This window comes from Kogia breviceps, chromosome 15, assembly GCF_026419965.1.
Source record: "Kogia breviceps isolate mKogBre1 chromosome 15, mKogBre1 haplotype 1, whole genome shotgun sequence".
Classification (NCBI taxonomy): Eukaryota; Metazoa; Chordata; class Mammalia; order Artiodactyla; family Physeteridae; genus Kogia; species Kogia breviceps.
The window spans coordinates 63695395-63713496 of NC_081324.1; the positions used below are offsets into that span (position 1 = coordinate 63695395).

An 18102-nucleotide genomic window follows, 5' to 3' on the forward strand; every position below is an offset into this window, starting at 1 on the left:
GTAAAAAAAAAGTATTCTACAAATTACACAAAAATTAGACCACACGAAAATAACATGTTTTTGCAAGGAAAATTACATGATAAATAGTCAAAATACAACATCCTGGGGAAAATATTTCCTGTCCATATAGGAATTTTTGAATATGGAAATAGGTCTTACAATCAATAATAAAGACCAATAACCAAATAGAACAATGGATGACAGATAAGAACAAACAGCTCCCAAAAAAGAGATATCAGATGTTTCTAGATGAAAAAATTTCAAACTTGCATCAAAATGGCAAATTAAAATTGTAGTAAGATATCATTTTTCATCTCTCAGATTATCAGGTGTCAAGAAGTTGATAAAACCGTTGATGAGGGTTTGAGGAAATAGGCACCCATGCACGGCTTGTGAGGTGAACCTCAAAGCAGGGCCCTTGAGAACTATCCAAAATCGTCGATGAACATTCCATTCGCTACTGCAGTTCCTTCTAGGAATTTATCCCACGTAACGTGTGAAACAAGTGGGATGACAGTTAACAACAGCAGGCGTCTGTGTGTGCCCTGTGTCATGCGCTACAGGAAGTACGTTAGTCCAGACAGCGGCCTTGTGGGGAGGGTCCTGTCATCTCTTTTGCAGACATGGTGGCTGAGGTGCCCAAGGCCTCAGAGCCTGTGCATGGCTGAGCCATGATACCCAGGGCCCTCAGCCGGCACACTGCAGTGTGTGTTACAGAAACACCAGGAAACGGTCCAGCTGTTCCTCACGAGAGGCTGGCTGGGTAAACCATGGCACGTCCACGCTGCCCATAATGAAAGGGAGGCCCACTCTGTGTGCTGTGTTTGCCCAGCCCCAAGACACAATTGCACATGGTAACACTTCTTGAGATCAGGGTGCATCTTATCAGTGACACCTGACAGTTATAATCGGTCACAGTTTTTTTCTTTCTTAATGGTATATAAAGTACCAGTTCATCTTAGATCTAATTAAATGTAGTGTTTGAAGTGATTTTAATTTCCTTTTTACTTTTCTGTTACTTGCATAAAAATTCTGCCATGAAAATACATTGCCATTGGACTGAGAAAAAAATTTGCTTAGGATGCGTAAGTAATCAACGTGGTGCTCAACGTCCAAGGCTGACTTTTCTCCTTCTCGACAACAGGGACTTCTCCACGGCCTTCTTCAACAGCATCCCGCTCTCAGGTTCCCTGGCGGGCACCATGCTCACCTCTCACAGCAGCCCGCAACTGCTGCCGCTGGACTCCAGCACTGCCGTCCCCTTCGGCACCTCGAAGCCTTCCACAGAGCCTGTGGCGGCGACCGGCACCAGGCCTGCAGGCGATTCTGTCAGTAAGGACAGGTGAGTAGGTGCCAAGCTTGGTCCTGTACCTGGGCAAGTGCAGTTTGGACAGTTCCAGGGATACTTCGTGGCCTCTTCAGTAAAGAAAAGAGACAGGTGCTTGGTTTCAGATGAGGGCCTGCTCAGAAGGGAGCCTTGATCAGGAGAGTCTGATGATTAGGGCCCTGAGGACTTCATGTCCTGGGGGAAGATGCAGTCCCAGGATGAGAATACTAAGGGTGGCAACTGGCCAGTGACGCATCACCTGCCACGGGGCCAGCCCACCTTCGGTCGGCCTACTCGTGTGCCATGGCACAGACTCCCCTCACGCTCAGAATACATTTGCTCGGGGAGCCCTTGTCTTCACTGGCCATCACCTGGAAACCAGATTAGAAGTCTGAAAGGACCAGAGGAGCATGACTAAGAGCCAGGAGCCATTTGCCCAGCGCCTGCTCTGAGTGACAAGCTGTGCCATGCCTGACGTCTGCAGGGGTTGATTAGTGGGTCCTCATCTCCGGAGAGGATCTAGGCTGGTAGAGGAAGAGGTGGCCACAGGGGTACGGGGCTGGCCCTCTGAGGGCCTTGGTGGGCAGGTCTCAGGAAGGCTTCTCATTTAGGCTGAGCGGGGGGACGGGGCTGGGGAGTAGAGGCAACAGCGAGAGCAGAGGCCCAGAGCCTGAAGAGTGGTGGGCGAGGGGAGGAAGGCTGGCTTCTCCCTGGAGTGGACACACAGGTGCTGGGACTTGCACCTTAGGAAACGACCAGCAGTGGGGCCCAAGTTTAGCTGCCGCATTGGCACACAACTGACACTGTCAACGTGACCCTCCGTCACCAGGGACAGGACCGTGCGTTATCACAGCTCCTGCCTCTGGTGTCATGGCTGTGGAGGCATGCGCCAGGCTTCGAGTGTCCCCTCTCCCTTGAGGGAAGAGAAGGGTATGGAGCAGCAAGACCAGTCAGGAAGGAGAGCATTGGGAGGAAGGGTGTCTGGGGAAGGACAGGACGCCAGGTTTGCAAAATGTTCAGCAGTTGGCTGTGCAGGTCCCGGGAGAGGAGGGGAGGGTCATACAGGTGCCTGCGGGCGTCTGGCCTGGGGTCCAGCGGCGGGGAAGGCAGTTAGCCCGGATGTGGGCAGAGGAGGCCCCGTGGCTTTGACCCAGCGTGTGGGATGTACTGGGACAACAGGGAGCTGGCAAGCTCCATCCTGAGCTCCCTTTTCTCTGTGGAGTCAGAGACACAGGGAGCACTTGGAGGAGAGCATAAAGGGTGTGTGATTGTCCCTGTGAGACCGTGGTCAGAGCAGGTTGGGTGGAGCTGCTGTATTCAGGTTGTGGAGACAGAGCTCTAAGATGAGGAAAATAGGGTTGTAGGAACCACTGTTGAGGTCTTGTGCTACCCCCAGAAGCTCTGAGAACACTAAAGTGGTACGGGTGTGAGTGCATTTGCTCACAGCCTTCTCAGAAAGCCAAACTCCCAGAACTTTAATATGTGAAGGTATTAAAGAAAGTTGGCAATAGTCAATTACGTCTTGAAATTATTTATGGAAGTTTGATATTTGTGCCCCATTCACTTGGCTCCAAGCCCCACAAATCCCGGACTCCCGGATCCTCAGTGGGTTGTGCTGATGTGGCCTTCCGTCTCCACCCCACCCCCAGCGTGAATGCGGCCTCTGCTCCCGCTGCACCGTCCCCCTCCATCCTGACAACCCCGTCCAAGATTGAACCTATGAAAGCGTTTGACTCCCGATTCACGGAGCGCTCCAAAGCCACGCCGGGGGCTCCTGCCTTGGCCGGTTTGACCCCGACAGCTATGGAAAGGTAGGTGGTGGCCATGTGGGGCCCCAGAGATGGGGAGGGTACAGACTTGGGCCAGCCGTGCCACATCCGCCTTCCTGTGAGGGTGCAGATTCCTGTTCCTCTGTATTCAGGAGCCACCACTCTGAGGAGAAAGGTGTGGCTGCTTCACAGAGCCATGGGATGGGGCGGTGTGGGGACCAAAGGGCAGAGGCACGAGGGCTGGTGGGTGCAGAGGCTGTGCTGACATGGTCAGAGGGTGGAAAGCTCTGGTCCTGGCTTTCTGCTCAGACACTGACCAGGAGGTCGGGAGCTGAGATTAAAGTGATGGAAGGGAGGCCTCTGTGAGGACCAACGGGCTTCTGAGCCCCTGCAGCATGTCCTCTGCACCTTCTTGAGTACAGGCAGCAGTCATGGGGCGGCAGGAGTCCTCCTGAGGAGCCACACTGAGTGTTTCAGCCTCTGCTATTGACACAGAGCTTCTCTGCCTCCTGGGAGGGCCTCCTGCCGAGCCCGCTGTGGCACGGAGCTCACTGCTTGGTCCAGCAAGTCAAAGGCTGGGAGAGTCTGAGGGGGGGCTGGGCCACCTTCCTCCACACGGTCCAGGGCCTTGAGTGCCAACCTGGAGCTGTGACCCACTGCAAGGTGATTGGGCTCGGCGTTACCATTAGCCACATCAGAGACGTGGGCCAGAGACTCTTGCAGGAGCCACATGGCCAGAAGGTGCCCAGTGGAGGGAGCATCTGGGATGAGACCTGTCCTTGCCATGGATGGTTTCTTGGAGCTAAAGCCACACTGTACTGTCCCCGAGGCTTCACCCATGTTCTTGAAACTGCTTGTCTGAGTGGGATTCATCCTTGGAGAATAGGCCCCAGAAACCAGCATGGGAGGATTGTCCCTTCAGGTCAGCGGTGGCCTCTGTGGCTTTGGCGTGGTGTCTGCAGTGTGGTCACGTCTGTTTTATACAGGCATTTCATGTGATCTTTTGACCCAGCAATTTTTCTGGCCAGCAATATAGAGGATCTGAAACCTCCCTGCTGCTAAACATTCTGAAATGCTGGATGAAACATAACATGTGTCCCTAAAGTATGTGACTAGTTCACAAGAAAGTAAGTGAAGTCCCTAGTAGCCAAAATCTAAGAGTGAACAAAACAACCAGAGCAGTGGGTGTTAGGCCAGGAGGTTTCTGGCCTGGTGAACAAGGACCTTGAGTTTTAATGGCCACACAGATTTGAGATAGGGCGTTAGGCCTGAGCCACGTAGGGATTGGAACTAAGACACTAGCATGAAGTCAAGCTGCTTAAAAAAGTGTACCTCCAGTGAGAGGGGGACTAGAAGAAACCTGACTGACAGCATAGGAACATGGCCAGAGCCTGGAATGTCTCAGCCTGCCCTCTGAGTTAGGAAAACAGTCTCCCCCTGAGGCTGTGTCACCACTGGCCTGCCCTCAAGTGGATTGGAGGTCACTTTAACACTACCTTTGTCATCTGGAAATCAGGAAGCCAAGAACTGGACACAAAAGAAGATTCTAGTCTAATTAACACCCCAGAGGCACTTGGCAAAGCAAATATAAATCCATCCTGACCCCAGGGGGTACTGTGTTCCCACTAAAGAAACACTGCCTGAGATGACTCAGAATCCAAAGGAACAAAGCCCATGAAGAAACTCTGATCAACCACTCATGTCAGGAGACGTCAGAAGCAGAAGGTGTAGACCTCTGTACCTCTGATGGTAGATTGTCAGATGGTGGCTGTAAAATAAACACGTGTAAGATGGTCAAAGACAAGAAAGATAAAGAAAACGTGAGGAAAGATTCGTATACTATCCCATGTATAAAAATTAACTCAAGGGCTTCCCTGGTGGCGCAGTGGTTGAGAGTTCGCCTGCCGATGCAGGGGACATGGGTTCGTGCCCCGGTCTGGGAAGATCCCACATGCCGCGGAGTGGCTAGGCCCGTGAGCCATGGCTGCTGAGCATGCGCATCTGGAGCCTGTGCTCCGCAACAGGAGAGGCCACAACAGTGAGAAGCCCGCGTACCGCAAAAAAAAAAAAAATTAACTCAAAATGAATTGAAGAACTAAATGTAAGAGTTAAACTATAAAACTCTTAGAAGAAAACATAGATGTGACCTTGGATTAGAAAACTATTTCTTAGATGTGGCACCAAAAACACAAGCAACTAAAGAAAAAAATAGAAAAATTGGGCATCATCAAAACTTAAAACTTTTGTGCTTCAAAGAGCACTGTCAGCAGAATGAAAGGACAACCTACTAAATGGGAGAAAATATTTGCAAATCACAACTGAGTGAAGAGCTCTTATAGCTCAACAGTATAAAGAGTAATAACCCAGTTTTTAAATGGGCAAAGGATTTAAATAGACATTTCTCCAAAGAAGATACACAAACAACCATAAGCACATAAAAAGACATTCAACGTCATTAGTCATCAGAGAAATGCAAACCAAAACTACAGTGAACTACCACTCCGCACCCACTAGGATCCGTGATCAAAAAGTCAGATAATAAGAAGTGTTGGTGAGGATGAGGAGAAATCAGGACCCTCATAGATTCTGGTGGGATTGTAAAATGGTTCAGCTGGTTTAGAGGACAATCTGGCATTTTCATAAATGGTTAAAATAGAGTTACTGTCTGAACCAGCAGTCCCACACCTAGGTAGATACCCAAGAGAACTGAAAACGTGTTCATGTAAAGACTTGTACACAAAAGTTCATATATCAGGGGACTTCCCTGGTGGTCCAGTGGTTAAGAATCCACCTTCCAATGCAAGGGACATGGGTTCAATCCCTTGTCAGGCAGCTAAGATCCCACATGCTACAGGGCAGCTAAGCCCGAGCGCCACGATTACAGAGCCCGTTTGCCGCAAATACTGAGCCTGCACACCACAACTAGAGGGAAGCCTGCATGCTTCAACGAAAGATCCACATGCCACAATGAAGACCCAATACAGCCCCCCAAAAAGTTCATATCCGTATTATTCATAATAGCCAAAAAGTGGAAATATCCCAAATGTCTGTCAATCGATGAATGGATTTTTAAAATGTGGTACATCCATACAATATATCAATAATATTATTTGGCAATAAAAAGGAATGGAATGCTTATACATGCCACAATAGGGAAAAACCTTGACAACGTTATGCTAAGTGAAAGAAGCCAGTCACAAAGGACCACATGTTATATGATTCCATTTATATTTAATTCCAGAATAGGCAAACCCATGGAGACAGAAAGTAGATTAGTGGTTGCCGGGGCAGGATGGGGTGAGTGCTGATGGATACAGAGTTTCTTTTTGGGATTATGAAAATGCTCAAGGCTTAGCGGTGATGATTGATGGCCTTATGAATATACTAAAAACTACTGAATTCTATACTTTAAAGTGGTGACTTTTATTTTATGGTATGTGAATTATATATCTCAGTAAGGAATAATGCACCATCAAAAAGACCAGATAGATTTGGAAATGAACCCAAAAATACTTTTGGAAAAGAAAAATAATAATCATTGCAATTGAAGAGTCAGCTGAGGGAATTCCCTGAAGGTCCAGTGGTTAGGACTCAGTACTTTCACTTCCAGGGGCCCAGGTTTCAATCCCTGGTCGGGGAACTAAGATCCTACAAGCCACGCGTCCAAAAAAAAAAAAACCCTCAGTGGGCATATTTGACAGCAGAGGAGGCCCAGCTGAGGAGCACATTTGATCTGGGGAAATGTCCTGGGTACTGCAGAGGTGAAGAGGTGGAGCCCAAGGAGGAGAGTCTGGAGGGCAGAGGTTAGGGTCTGCGTGCACCTAACAGAAGTTCTCCAAAGAGGGCGGGCTGTGGTCAAGAGGGAGTGGCCGATGTTTCACAGGCTTAAGCAAGTATTGAAATCTCAGTTTTGGAAATAGAGTGAGGACTTAATAGCCAGAATAAAACACAATCTCTGCCTTAGTGAAACCACATGGCACCATAGCTAGGAATTCCTTCTGTTCACTGAGGAAGGATGTTCACCTTGCAGGTCTCCATGGCCCTGATTGCTGTCGATTCCTAGCTCTCGGGGAGTGCAGACCCCGCTTTGAGAAGTGCGGAGGCTACCCCTTGAATCGGGCTGCTAGAGAGCCAAGTCTTGATGCATGACCTGGGCCCTGATGCCACCAGGGATTGTCCCTCAGTAGCGGTGTTACCCACATCTCATAAGGCCTTTCAGCCACACATACAGCTCCAGCAGGAACTATAAAATAAGAGCTCATCAAGTTTGTCATTCTCAGCTTCTCCCTTGAAAAGGCAGTGAATAAGTAAAAGAATCAACAACCCAAAAAAATAAGAAAGAAAGTGGCAGTGAGTGAGTAGTCACTTAGGGCCAAGCTTCCTGCTTCCGAGGCAGCAGGAGGGTCTGGTATCAGGCACAGTAAGTTTACCTCCTGAACATCCCTCTTGCTTCAGCTGTTTATCCCTCCCTCCCTCCTCCCTGAATACCTGAAAACCACTGATCTTCTTACTGTCTCTACAGTTTTGCCTTTCCTAGAATGTCATATAATTGGAAACATACTGTACCTAGCCTTTTCAAATGGGTGTCTTTCACTTAGTAATATCCATTTAAGGCTCTTCATGCATTTTCATGGTTTGATAGCTTATTTCTTATTACCAGATCTTATCCCATTGTATGGATGCACATAGTTTGTATGTACCACAGTTTTTTGGGGGTTTTTTGTTTTGTTTTTTTTAATTTATTTTTGGCTGTGTTGGGTCTTCGTTTTTGTGCGTGGGCTTTCTCTAGTTGCGGCGAGCAGGGGCCACTCTTCATCGTGGTGCGTGGGCCTCTCACTGTCGCGGCCTCTCGTTGCGGAGCACACGCTCCAGACACGCAGGCTCAGTAGTTGTGGCTCATGGGCCTAGTTGCTCCGCAGCATGTGGGATCTTACCAGACCAGGGCTCGAACCTGTGTCCCCTGCATTGGCAGGCAGATTCTCAACCACCAGGGAAGCCTGTACCACAGTTTAAGCATTTCCCCATTGAAGGACATCGTGGTTGCTTCCATTTTTTGGCAATTATATATAGATGATGTATAAAACTGCTGTCAGTACTCACGTATAGGTTTTTGTGTGAATATATGTTTTCATTTCCACTGGGCAGATACCTAGGAGTGCAACTGCTGGTTGGTATTATAAGACTAGGTTTAGCTTTGTAAGAAACTGCCAGGCTGTCTTCCAAAATGACTGCAGCCCCACCAACAGAGAATGTGTTCCTTTGATCCACATCCTTGTTGGTGTTTGGTATCATCAATTTTCTGGGTTTTAGCCATTCTGGTGTTTAGTGGTATCATGTTTTAATTTTCAATTGCTGAATGACATATGATGCTGAACATCTTTTCATACACTTATCAGCCATCTCATCTTTGGTGAGTGCCTGTTCAGATCTTTGTTCATTTTTTTAAACTGGTTATTTCTTTTTTCTTTTTTTTTAAATTAATTATTTATTTTGGCTGTGTTGGGTTTTCATCGCTGTGCGCGGGCTTTCTCTAATTGCAGCAAGCGGGAGCCACTCTTCATTGCAGTGCACAGGCTTCTCATTGTGGTGGCCTCTCTTAGCTGCAGAGCACAGGCTCCAGGCACGTGGGCTTCAGCAGTTGTGGCTCACGGGCTCCAGAGCACAGGCTCAATAGTTGTGGCCCATGGGCCTAGCTGCTCCACGGCATGTGGGATCCTCCCAGACCAGGGATTGAACCCGTGTTCCCTGAACTGACAGGCGTATTCTCAACCACTGTACCACCAGGGAAGCCCCAATTGGTTATTTCTTACTGCTGAATTTTAAGAATTCTTAGTATATTTTAGATACAAGTCTTTATTCAGGTAATGTGATTCACAGATATTTTCTCCCAGTCTTTGATTTGGCTTTCCATTCTCTTGACAGTGTCTTTCTCAGAGCAGAAATTTTTAATGTTAGTGAAGTCCAACACATTAGATTTTTTTTTCTATCATGGATCATGCTTTTGGTGTTGTATCAAAAACTCATTGCCAAACCCAAGCTCACCTAGACTTCCTACTATGTTTTCTTCTAAGTTCTCATTTTATAGTTTTGCATTTTACACTTAGATCTATGATCCATTTTGAGTTAACGTTTGTGAAAGATGTACGGTCTGTGTCTAGATTTGGTATTTGCATGTGGACGTCCATTTGTGCCAGCACCATTTGTTGAAAGATTATTCTGTCTTTGCTTTTATCAAAGATCAATTGACTACATTTGTTTAGATCTATTTTGGGGTCTTTTCCTTTTCCTATAAACTTCAGAATAAGTTTGTTGATACTACAGTATAAGTTCCTGGGATTTTTATTGGGATTCCATTGAATCTCTAGATTGTTAGGAAAAGTTGACATCTTAACAATATTGAGTCTTCCTGTTCATGAATATAGAATATCTCAATTTATTTCGATCTTTGATTTCTTTCATCAGAGTTTGTTTCCCTCATATATAATTTGTACATATTTTGTTATATTTCTATCAAATTATTGGTCTTTTGGCATCAGTATAAGTGGTATTGTGTTTAGAATTTCAAATACCACTTGTTCATTGCTGGTATATAGAAAAGCAATTGACTTTTGTATGTTAACCTTGTATCCTGCAACCTTGGTATAATTGCTTATTAGTTACAGATTTTGTTGTTGTTGATTCTTTGGAATTTTCTACAATGACACAGTGTTATCACTGATGTTTTTATTCACTGAACACAGTTTTATTCTTCCTTCCCAATCTTTATACCTTTTATTTCCTTCTCGTCATACTGCATTAGCTAAGACTTCCAGTACAATGTTAACAGTAAGTTTTTTTTGTCGTTATTCTTTATCAAGTTAAGTTCTCTATTTCTAGTTTGCTAAGTTTTTATCATTAATAGATGTTTGGTTTTGTCATATGCTTTTCCTGCATCAGTTGATAGGGTCATAAGGCTCTTTAGTGTTGTTGGATGTTGTGGATTACGTTAATTGATTTTTGAATGTTAAATCAGTATGCCTACCTGGAATAAATCCCATTTGGTCATGGTGTATAATTTGTTTTATACATTGTTGGATTCAATTTGCTAATATTTTGTTGAGGATTTTTGAATCTTTGTTCATGAGAGATATTGGTCTGTAGTTCTTCTTTCTTGTAATCTGGTTTGAATATTTGGGTAATGCTGGCCTCATAGGAGTTAGGATTTATTTCCTCTACTTCTGTTTTCTGGAACAGATTGTGGAGAATTGGTATAATTTCTTTCTTAAATGTTTGATAGAATTCACCAGTAAAACTGTCTGGGTCTAGTGCTTTCTTTCTTGGAAGATTATTAATTGTTGGTTAATTTCTTTAATAGATACAGGTCTATTCAGATTATTTTTCCTTGTTTGAGTTATGTGGATTTTTTTTTTCAAAGAACTGGTCCATTTTAACTAAGTTATCAAATATATGGGTATAAAGTCGTTCATAATGTTCCTTTATGATCCTTTTAATGTCCCTGGATGGGGTCAGTAGTGAGGGCCCCCTTTCATTTCTTTCTTTTTTTATTGATGTGTATTTGATTTACAATATTGTGTTAGTCTCACACAATGTTTTGTGTAGCAAAATCATTCAGTTATATATTTTTCAGATTATTTTCCATTATAGGTTATTACAAGATATTGAATATGGATCCTTGTGCTATACAGTAAATCCTTGTTGCTTACCTCCCCTTTCATTTCTTTATTTTTATATAAATTATTTTATTTATTTTTGGCTGTATTGGGTCTTTGTTGCTGCATGTGGGCTTTCTCTAGTTGCAGTGAGTGGAGGCTACTCTTTGTTGAGTTGCACAGGCTTCTCATTGCGGAGCACGGGCTCTAGAGCACAGGCTCAGTAGTTGTGGCGTGCAGGCTTAGTTGCTCCGCGGCATGTGCAATCTTCCTGGACCAGGACTTGAACGTGTGTCCCGGCATTGGCAGGCGGATTCTTAAGCACTGCGCCACCAGGGAAGTCCCTCCCCTTTCATTTCTGATATTAGTAATTTGTGTCTTCTCTCTCCTTTTCTGATTATCCTCACTATAAGTTTATCAATTTTATTGATCTTTTCAAAAAAATGACATTTTATTTCATTGATTTTTCTCTATTGTTTTCCCTTTTCAATTTCATTGATTTATGCTCTAATTTTTACTATTTATTCTGCTTGCTTTACATTATTTTGCTTATTATTGCATTAATATTATTTTTATTTACTATTTATTATTTAATTTTATTTTTTATTATTTTTATTACTAATTTTCTACTGCTTGCTCATCTTTTTCTAGTTCCTAAAGGTGAAGTTATTTCAGGTCTGTCTTTTTTTCTAACTTATGCATTCTCTGCAATAAGTTTCCCTCTAAACACTGCTTTCACTATATCCCATAAAATTTGACATTGTGTTTTCATTTAATTCAATATCTTAAAATTTCTTTTGAGACTTTTTCTCTGATCCATGTTATTTAGAAATGTTGTTTAATCATGAAAGTTGTGTGAGTTTTCTGGCTTTCTGTTATTGATGTCTACTTTAATTCTGTTGTGGTCTTGAAGCATACTTTGTATGATTTCTGTTCTTTTATATTTGTTAAAGTATGTTTTATGACCCAGAATATGGTCTATACTAGTGAATATTTCATGTGATCTTGAGAATAATGTGTATTCTGCTATTTATAAATGAAGTATTTTATAAATGTCAATTAAATACAGTGAGTGATGGTACTGTTCAATTAATTATTTCCTCATTGATTTTCTATCTGCTGAATCTGTTGATTACTGATAGAGGTATATGGAAATCTCCAGCTAATTATAATAGTGGACTTGTCTAGTTCTCCTTCCAGTTCTATCAGTTTTTCCACATGTATTTTGGTACACTCTGTTGTTAGATGTATGCATATTAAGGATTGCTGTGTCTTCTTGGAAAATCGACTCTCTTGTCATCATATAATGCCTGGCTTTATTCTTGACAATTTTCCTTACTCTGATGACTGCTTTGTCTGAGATTAATATAGCTACTCCAGCTTTCTTTTAATTAGTGTTAGCGTGGCATGTCCTCCATCCCTTTTTTTAAAGAGTAGACTTATTTTTTTTGAACAGTTTAAGGTTCACAGCAAAATTGTACAGAAAGTACAGAGAGTTCTCATATACCCCTCTGCCTTAACTATTGACATCCCACACCTGAGTGATACATTGGTTACAACCAATAAAACTACACAGACACATCATTATCACCCAAAGTCCATAGTTTACATTAAATGTTCACCTTTGGTGTTGTGCATTCTGTGGGTTTGGACAATGTATAAGGACATGTATCTACCACGATAATGGTATTGTACAAAATAGTTTCAGTGACCTAACAATCCTCTGCACTCTGCCTGTTCATCCCTCTCTCCTCCCAACCCCTGGCAATAACTGATTTTTTTTTTTTTTTTTTTTTTTTTTACTATTTCCATAGTTTTTTGTTTTCCAAAATGTCATATAGTTGGAACCAGCCTTTACTTTTAATTTATGTATCTTTATATTTAATCTGAGTTTCTTGTAGACAACATATACTTGGGTTTTCTTTTTCATTCTTTTTGTCAGTTTCTTTTAATTGGTATATTTGGAATATTTATATTTAAAGTGATTATTGATATAGTGAATTAATATCTACCATATTCTTAGCAATTTTGGTCTCCCCCTTTTTCTTCTGCCTTCTCTGGTTTTAATTGAGCATGTTTTTGGTATGATTCCATTTTCTCTCTCTTATATTATCTCTTAACATTAAGAATATCTTAGACAGTAAGATAATGTATCTCTTCCATTGTCTCTCTTAGCATGTCAACTGTACTGCTTTTTAAATTTTTTTTAGTGGTTGCCCTACAGTTTGAAATAAACATTTATAACTAAGTACACTTTCAAATAATGTTATAATGCTGAAGGGTAGTGCAGGTGCCTGTTAACAAAGTATTCCCAATTCTTTCTTTCCAAGACATATAACATTGCTACTGTTTATTTATTTCACTTATCATCCAATACATTGTTGCTGTTACTGGTTTGAACAAAAAGTTATCTTTTACTTTTGTGTTTGTGTGTGTGGCCTGTGGGATTTTAGTTCCCCGACCAGGGATTTTTTTTTTTTTTAATATGATTATGTTCTAATTTTTATTTCTTATTTAGAGAATGTGATTTGTTCTTTTTTTAAATTTTATTTATTTATTTATTTTGGCTGCACTGGGTCTTTTTTACAGCACTCAGGCTTCTCTAGTTGCAGCGCTTGAGCTCTAGAGCTCACGGGCTCAGCAGTTGCAGCACGCGTGCTTATTGTGGTATGTGGGATCTTAGTTCCCCAACCAGGGATCAATCCCAGGCCCCCTGCATTTGGAGCAAAGAGTCCTAACCACTGGACTGCCAGGGAATTCCCAAAAGTTATCCTTTAATTAAGAATAAGACAAATAAAAATTCTTACAGTGTTTTTTCTTTCTCTAGCACTTTCTTCATGCAGATCTAAGTTTCTGAGCTCTATCATTTTCCTTCTCTCTGAAGAACTTCTTTTAACATTTCTTGCAGGGCAGTTCTGCTGGCATCACATTTCCTCTAGTGTCTTTTTGTTGTTTTTGTCTGAGAAAACCTTTATTTCTCTTTCATTTTTTGAGATATAATTTCAATGGATACAGAATTCTAGGTTGGTGGGTTTGTTTTTAACACCTTAAATGTTTCACTTCAGTCAGTTTTTGCTTGAACAGTTTCTGAAGAGAGGTCTGTTGTAATCTTTATTCTGTCCCTTATTAGCTGAAGTGTATTTTTCCTTCTGCTTCTCTCAAGAGTTTCTGTTTGTCTTTGTTTTGCTGCAGTTTATGTTATGTGTAGGTAGGTGTGGATTTGGGGGTATTTATTCTACTTAGTGTTCTCTGAGCAGCTCAGATCTGTGGTTTGGTATCTTTCATTAATTTTGAAAAAATCTTAGCTATTATTATTATTATTAAATTCTTTCTGCTTATATGATCAATCTGTTCTTGTGTGTTGTCCCAATTTTTCCATTAGAGCCCTTAATATATTAATAATATTTATTTTAAAATCCTGGCCTCATAATTCCAAAATTGCTGCCATGTCTGGCTCTGGTTCTGATCCTGCTTCATCTCGAGACTGTGTTTCATTTTGGGTTTTTGTTTGATTTTGTTTTATTTTGCCTTTTATCGTGTCCTGTAATTTTTGTTGAAACCTGGACATAATGTACTAAGTAATAGAAACGGTGGGTAAAAGGTCTTTAATGTGAGGGTTTTTTTACCTGGTAAGAATTAGGTCTTATTTACTGTCTCCTGAAGCTGCAGGTGTCAGAGGCTTCCATTTCCTCTGGTGTCCTTGCTTTTCTCTTCCTGTTTTCCTTGAGTTTCCCTAGAAACTCCTTGTTAAATGGAGTCTGTGTCTTGCAGTTCTCTTAGTTGTGATCTAGTGTTCTTATTACACAGGGGCCCTGTTGATTTTGTGAGGTATTGGGGAGGAGAAGCACTCTCTAGTCTCATGATTAAGTCTCCTATGTTGTTGTTGGGCCAGAGTCCCTGGCCTGTGACCTTCAGGAGAGTTTCTTAGTGTGTGTGGAGAGGGGCTAGGCTGGAGTTGGTTGATTGCCCTGCCCCCAGGTCACATCATACTCAGTAAAGTAGTTTTCCTTGGGGGAAGGCTTTTGTTAAGGAGAACAGGACTCTGGGTGTGTTTCAGAGTGGTTGCTTTCCCCTTACTCAGCCCAAAGCATATGGGAGGAGCATTCCATTCCTGATCTCCACCCATGACAACTGGTGGAGCTCCTGGAGATAAAACTAACACAAGTGTGGGTGCCCTCCTCCCTCCCTGGTGGGGCTGCAGGCGGTTTTATGTCTTCACCTTGTCTCCAGTTGTCAGGGCAGCAGTTCCTCTGGTGGGTCTAAGAAGAGTTGTTGGTATACAGGTTTTCAGTTTTCCTCTTATTTTAGGAGTGAGAATGATGACTCCCAAGCTGTTTGCATCTTAGAGTAGAAACCAGAAGTCCTCTCCTACTTTTTTAATTTATTAACTTTGGGGGATGAGTATGGATTTTATTGATTATCATGAAACTAGTAGTCCTGTGGAAAAGCCACGGGTGTCTGTGTTTGTGCAGGTTGAAAGAGCAGAGCCTTGTGAAGGAGCTGCGGCCCCGGGATGTCTTGGAGAGTAGCAGTGACAGCGACGAGAAGGTCCCTGTGGCCAAGCCCTCCTCACTCTCCAAGCGGAAGCTGGAGCTCGAGGTGGAAACAGTGGAGAAGAAGAAGAAAGGGCGGCCTCGGAAGGACTCGCGGCTCATGCCCATGTCCCTGTCTGTGCAGGTGAGGCTGGCGGGCTGGTGCTGCCCCTGGCCCACCTCCTGAGCTCAGTGTGGGGTCCTGCATATGCCCTGGGGAAGAAGGGGGGCCCCGCATGCCTCATCGGTGTCAGGACAGCTGGCGTGGACACATATACCTCCAGAACTGCCCCGACCCACCCAGATTCCTTGAGCCCCTCCCTGGGGTCAGCTGCCTCGTCTCTGCAGTAGAGGTCTCTGTAACGTTCACCTGCCCTCACAGAGGGTGGAAATGCCCAGGTAGTAGGCCCAGCCTCACCTCTGGTGACTCACGTTTACCTGGCACTGCCCTCCAGTGCCGGGCAGGGCTCAGGGACATCTCTGCTCTTGCAGTCCCCAGCTGCCCTGACCGCAGAGAAGGACGCCGTGTGTTTGTCTGTCCCAGCAGCTGCGCTGAAGCTGCCCATGCCGGGCCCCCAGAGAGCCTTCACCCTGCAGGTGAGCAGGCCTCCGCCTCCCTCCCTCCCGAGCCTGCACATCCTTTTTGTCCGCCTGCCCACCCCCGCCCCCTGGGAGCTATAAACCCTGAATTGTCACAGATTTGGGGCTGCTTTCAAGTGGCTCTCCATCACCTTCTGGGGGAAGTTGTGGCTGAGCAGAGCATCCACCCAATCTTAACAAGACGGCTGGCCTCTTCTCTGGGACCCCTCACTTCCCCAGCCCCCACGCCTCTCCTCCATGGCTTTGCCCTCCATCTTCTGGGTGCCCAGCTCCTTCAAGACCTGTCCCAGGTGTTCCTTCTCCTGGAAGCCTCCTCGATCTGCACTCTCGGCCGTGGGCTAAGCCCTTGGGACCGTATGGCACTGGTCTGTCTCTTGACCAGCCTGCTGGCCCGTCCACTTCCCAGTGCCCAGTGTGGGGTCATCATCAGGGCCTTTCAAGGTCTCGTGGAATCTTCTAACCACAGGCTTGTTCAAAACACAGATCTACGGCAAGTAGATCCTTGCAGGTCCACCTGCCCTCTGGCCGCTCAGCCCAGCATCTGTGCCAGGCCTTGCACACACCGTCATCTCCCACCCTCTATATCTCAGCTCAGGTTCATGTCCTCGGGAAACCTTTTAGAACCCCACATGCAGGTGGGCTGCACGCTGCCCCAGCACAGGCTGCCCCTCAGGGCTGCCAGAGGGCAGGTGGGGACAGGTCCTTCTGGGTCTAAGGGTGGGGTCCCCTGGTTCTTCTAGCACAAATCCCCCTCCCAAACTCAGCCGGCCCCCCTAACCCCAGGGCCTTCCTTGCGTAGTGCTGTGTGGGGCTGTTCTTGGCTTTTGGGGGCCCAGCCCCCAGCCACAGCTGACCCTCCACCCCAGCTCACCCGCTGTGTGGCCACACAAGTACAAACCACTCACCTAGGTCCCACGTGGGATATCTGCTTGTCCGCTCCCCAGACACAAAACACGAGGCTGAGCCCGTGTGGAGCTGGTGCTAAACTGCACACATCTCCCCACGCTTTTCTGGGGACCCTCCTGTCAGTGACACTGGGCTCCAGTATTCGTGCCAAGGTGCAGGCTCCAGTGTGCATGCCAAGGTGCACTTCCAAGGAGCTGGAGAGCCTAAGGGCTTTCCAGACCTTTCCTCCAAGTGCCAACACAGCCTCTGTTCTGGCCAAATCTGACAGTCTTTGAAGATCCTTCAGTTAGGAGTCAGGAGACCCATGTCCCCCCCGAGCAGGCTGGGGTCCTTCTGTGCCGTGTTCTCTTGGCTGGTTGCTTGCCTTCTCTGCATCTTCCCTTGTGAGAGGAGGTGGTGGGATCCGGAGGCTTCGAGGTCTTGAGCTGTGACACTGATTCTCTGCTCCACTGCACAGAGGACAAGGTGGACACCAGCTCCTGGGACTTGCCCTGCCCTGGGGGCTGCACGTTGGGACCTCTGGCCCCCTGTCCTGCCCTGTGACCACCCCCACCCCCAGCCTGCTGTTGGCGGGCAGCTCTGTCCACCCTTACATGTCATTCCCCTGTCCGTGGCCCACGTCTGAGGCCACTGCTGCTGAAAACATTCTGTTTGCTTCTCTCCCCAAGGTGAGCTCCGACCCCTCCATGTACATCGAGGTGGAGAACGAGGTGACGGCCGTGGGGGGCATAAAGCTGAGCCGCCTGAAGTGCAGCCGGGAAGGGAAGGAGTGGGAGACAGTGCTCACCAGCCGGATCCTCACCGCTGCCGGCAGCTGGTAAGAGCAGGGGTCTACACCCCACCGGCCTTTAACATAAAGTAGGACCCCGCGCTGTGCTGTGGGGCACTGGGCTGTCCTGGGAGGTGGCCTGCCTGTGGGAGTCCTATGCCCAGCCTCGCTCGGGACTGAGCTGGTGCCTGAGTCATCCGAGTCCCTGGGGCACCCCATGAAGGTGGTACCATCACCCCCGTGTTACAGGAGAGGAAACTGAGTCCTGGAGGATCACCTAAGCCCCTTGGGCATTCTAGTCGGATTCCTGAAGTCTCCATTTCCAGGCCGAGCTCTGCCTGCCTCTCTCTGACTTTGGCTGGCCTTTTCTCTGGACCCCAGGTTTTCATCCAAGCGAGTCAGCATGGATTTCTGACTGTCCTCGGAGTCCCAAGGCCAGCCCTTTCCAGATCTGCCCTTTTGGGGGAGACCTGAATTCAGTGGTCAGTCACCCAGTATCTTTCCACCACCCCTGGTGGTGTCCCCGCATGTGCTCCATCTGGAAAGAGGA

The 18102-nt window shown here is 45.6% G+C and overlaps 1 protein-coding gene across 6 annotated transcripts in view; it reads left to right on the forward strand.

Moving 5' to 3' along the window:
• HIRA (histone cell cycle regulator) overlaps window positions 1–18102 on the forward strand; it is an 81530-nt gene that overhangs the window by 39767 nt on the left and 23661 nt on the right. For all 6 annotated transcript variants that reach the window (XM_067015051.1, XM_067015052.1, XM_059041122.2 and 3 more), the window contains 5 exons: window positions 1145–1342; window positions 2977–3138; window positions 15218–15422; window positions 15770–15874; window positions 17452–17600. In XM_067015051.1, the coding sequence (XP_066871152.1) occupies window positions 1145–1342; window positions 2977–3138; window positions 15218–15422; window positions 15770–15874; window positions 17452–17600 (819 nt within the window). The remainder of the gene's footprint in view (window positions 1–1144; window positions 1343–2976; window positions 3139–15217; window positions 15423–15769; window positions 15875–17451; window positions 17601–18102) is intronic.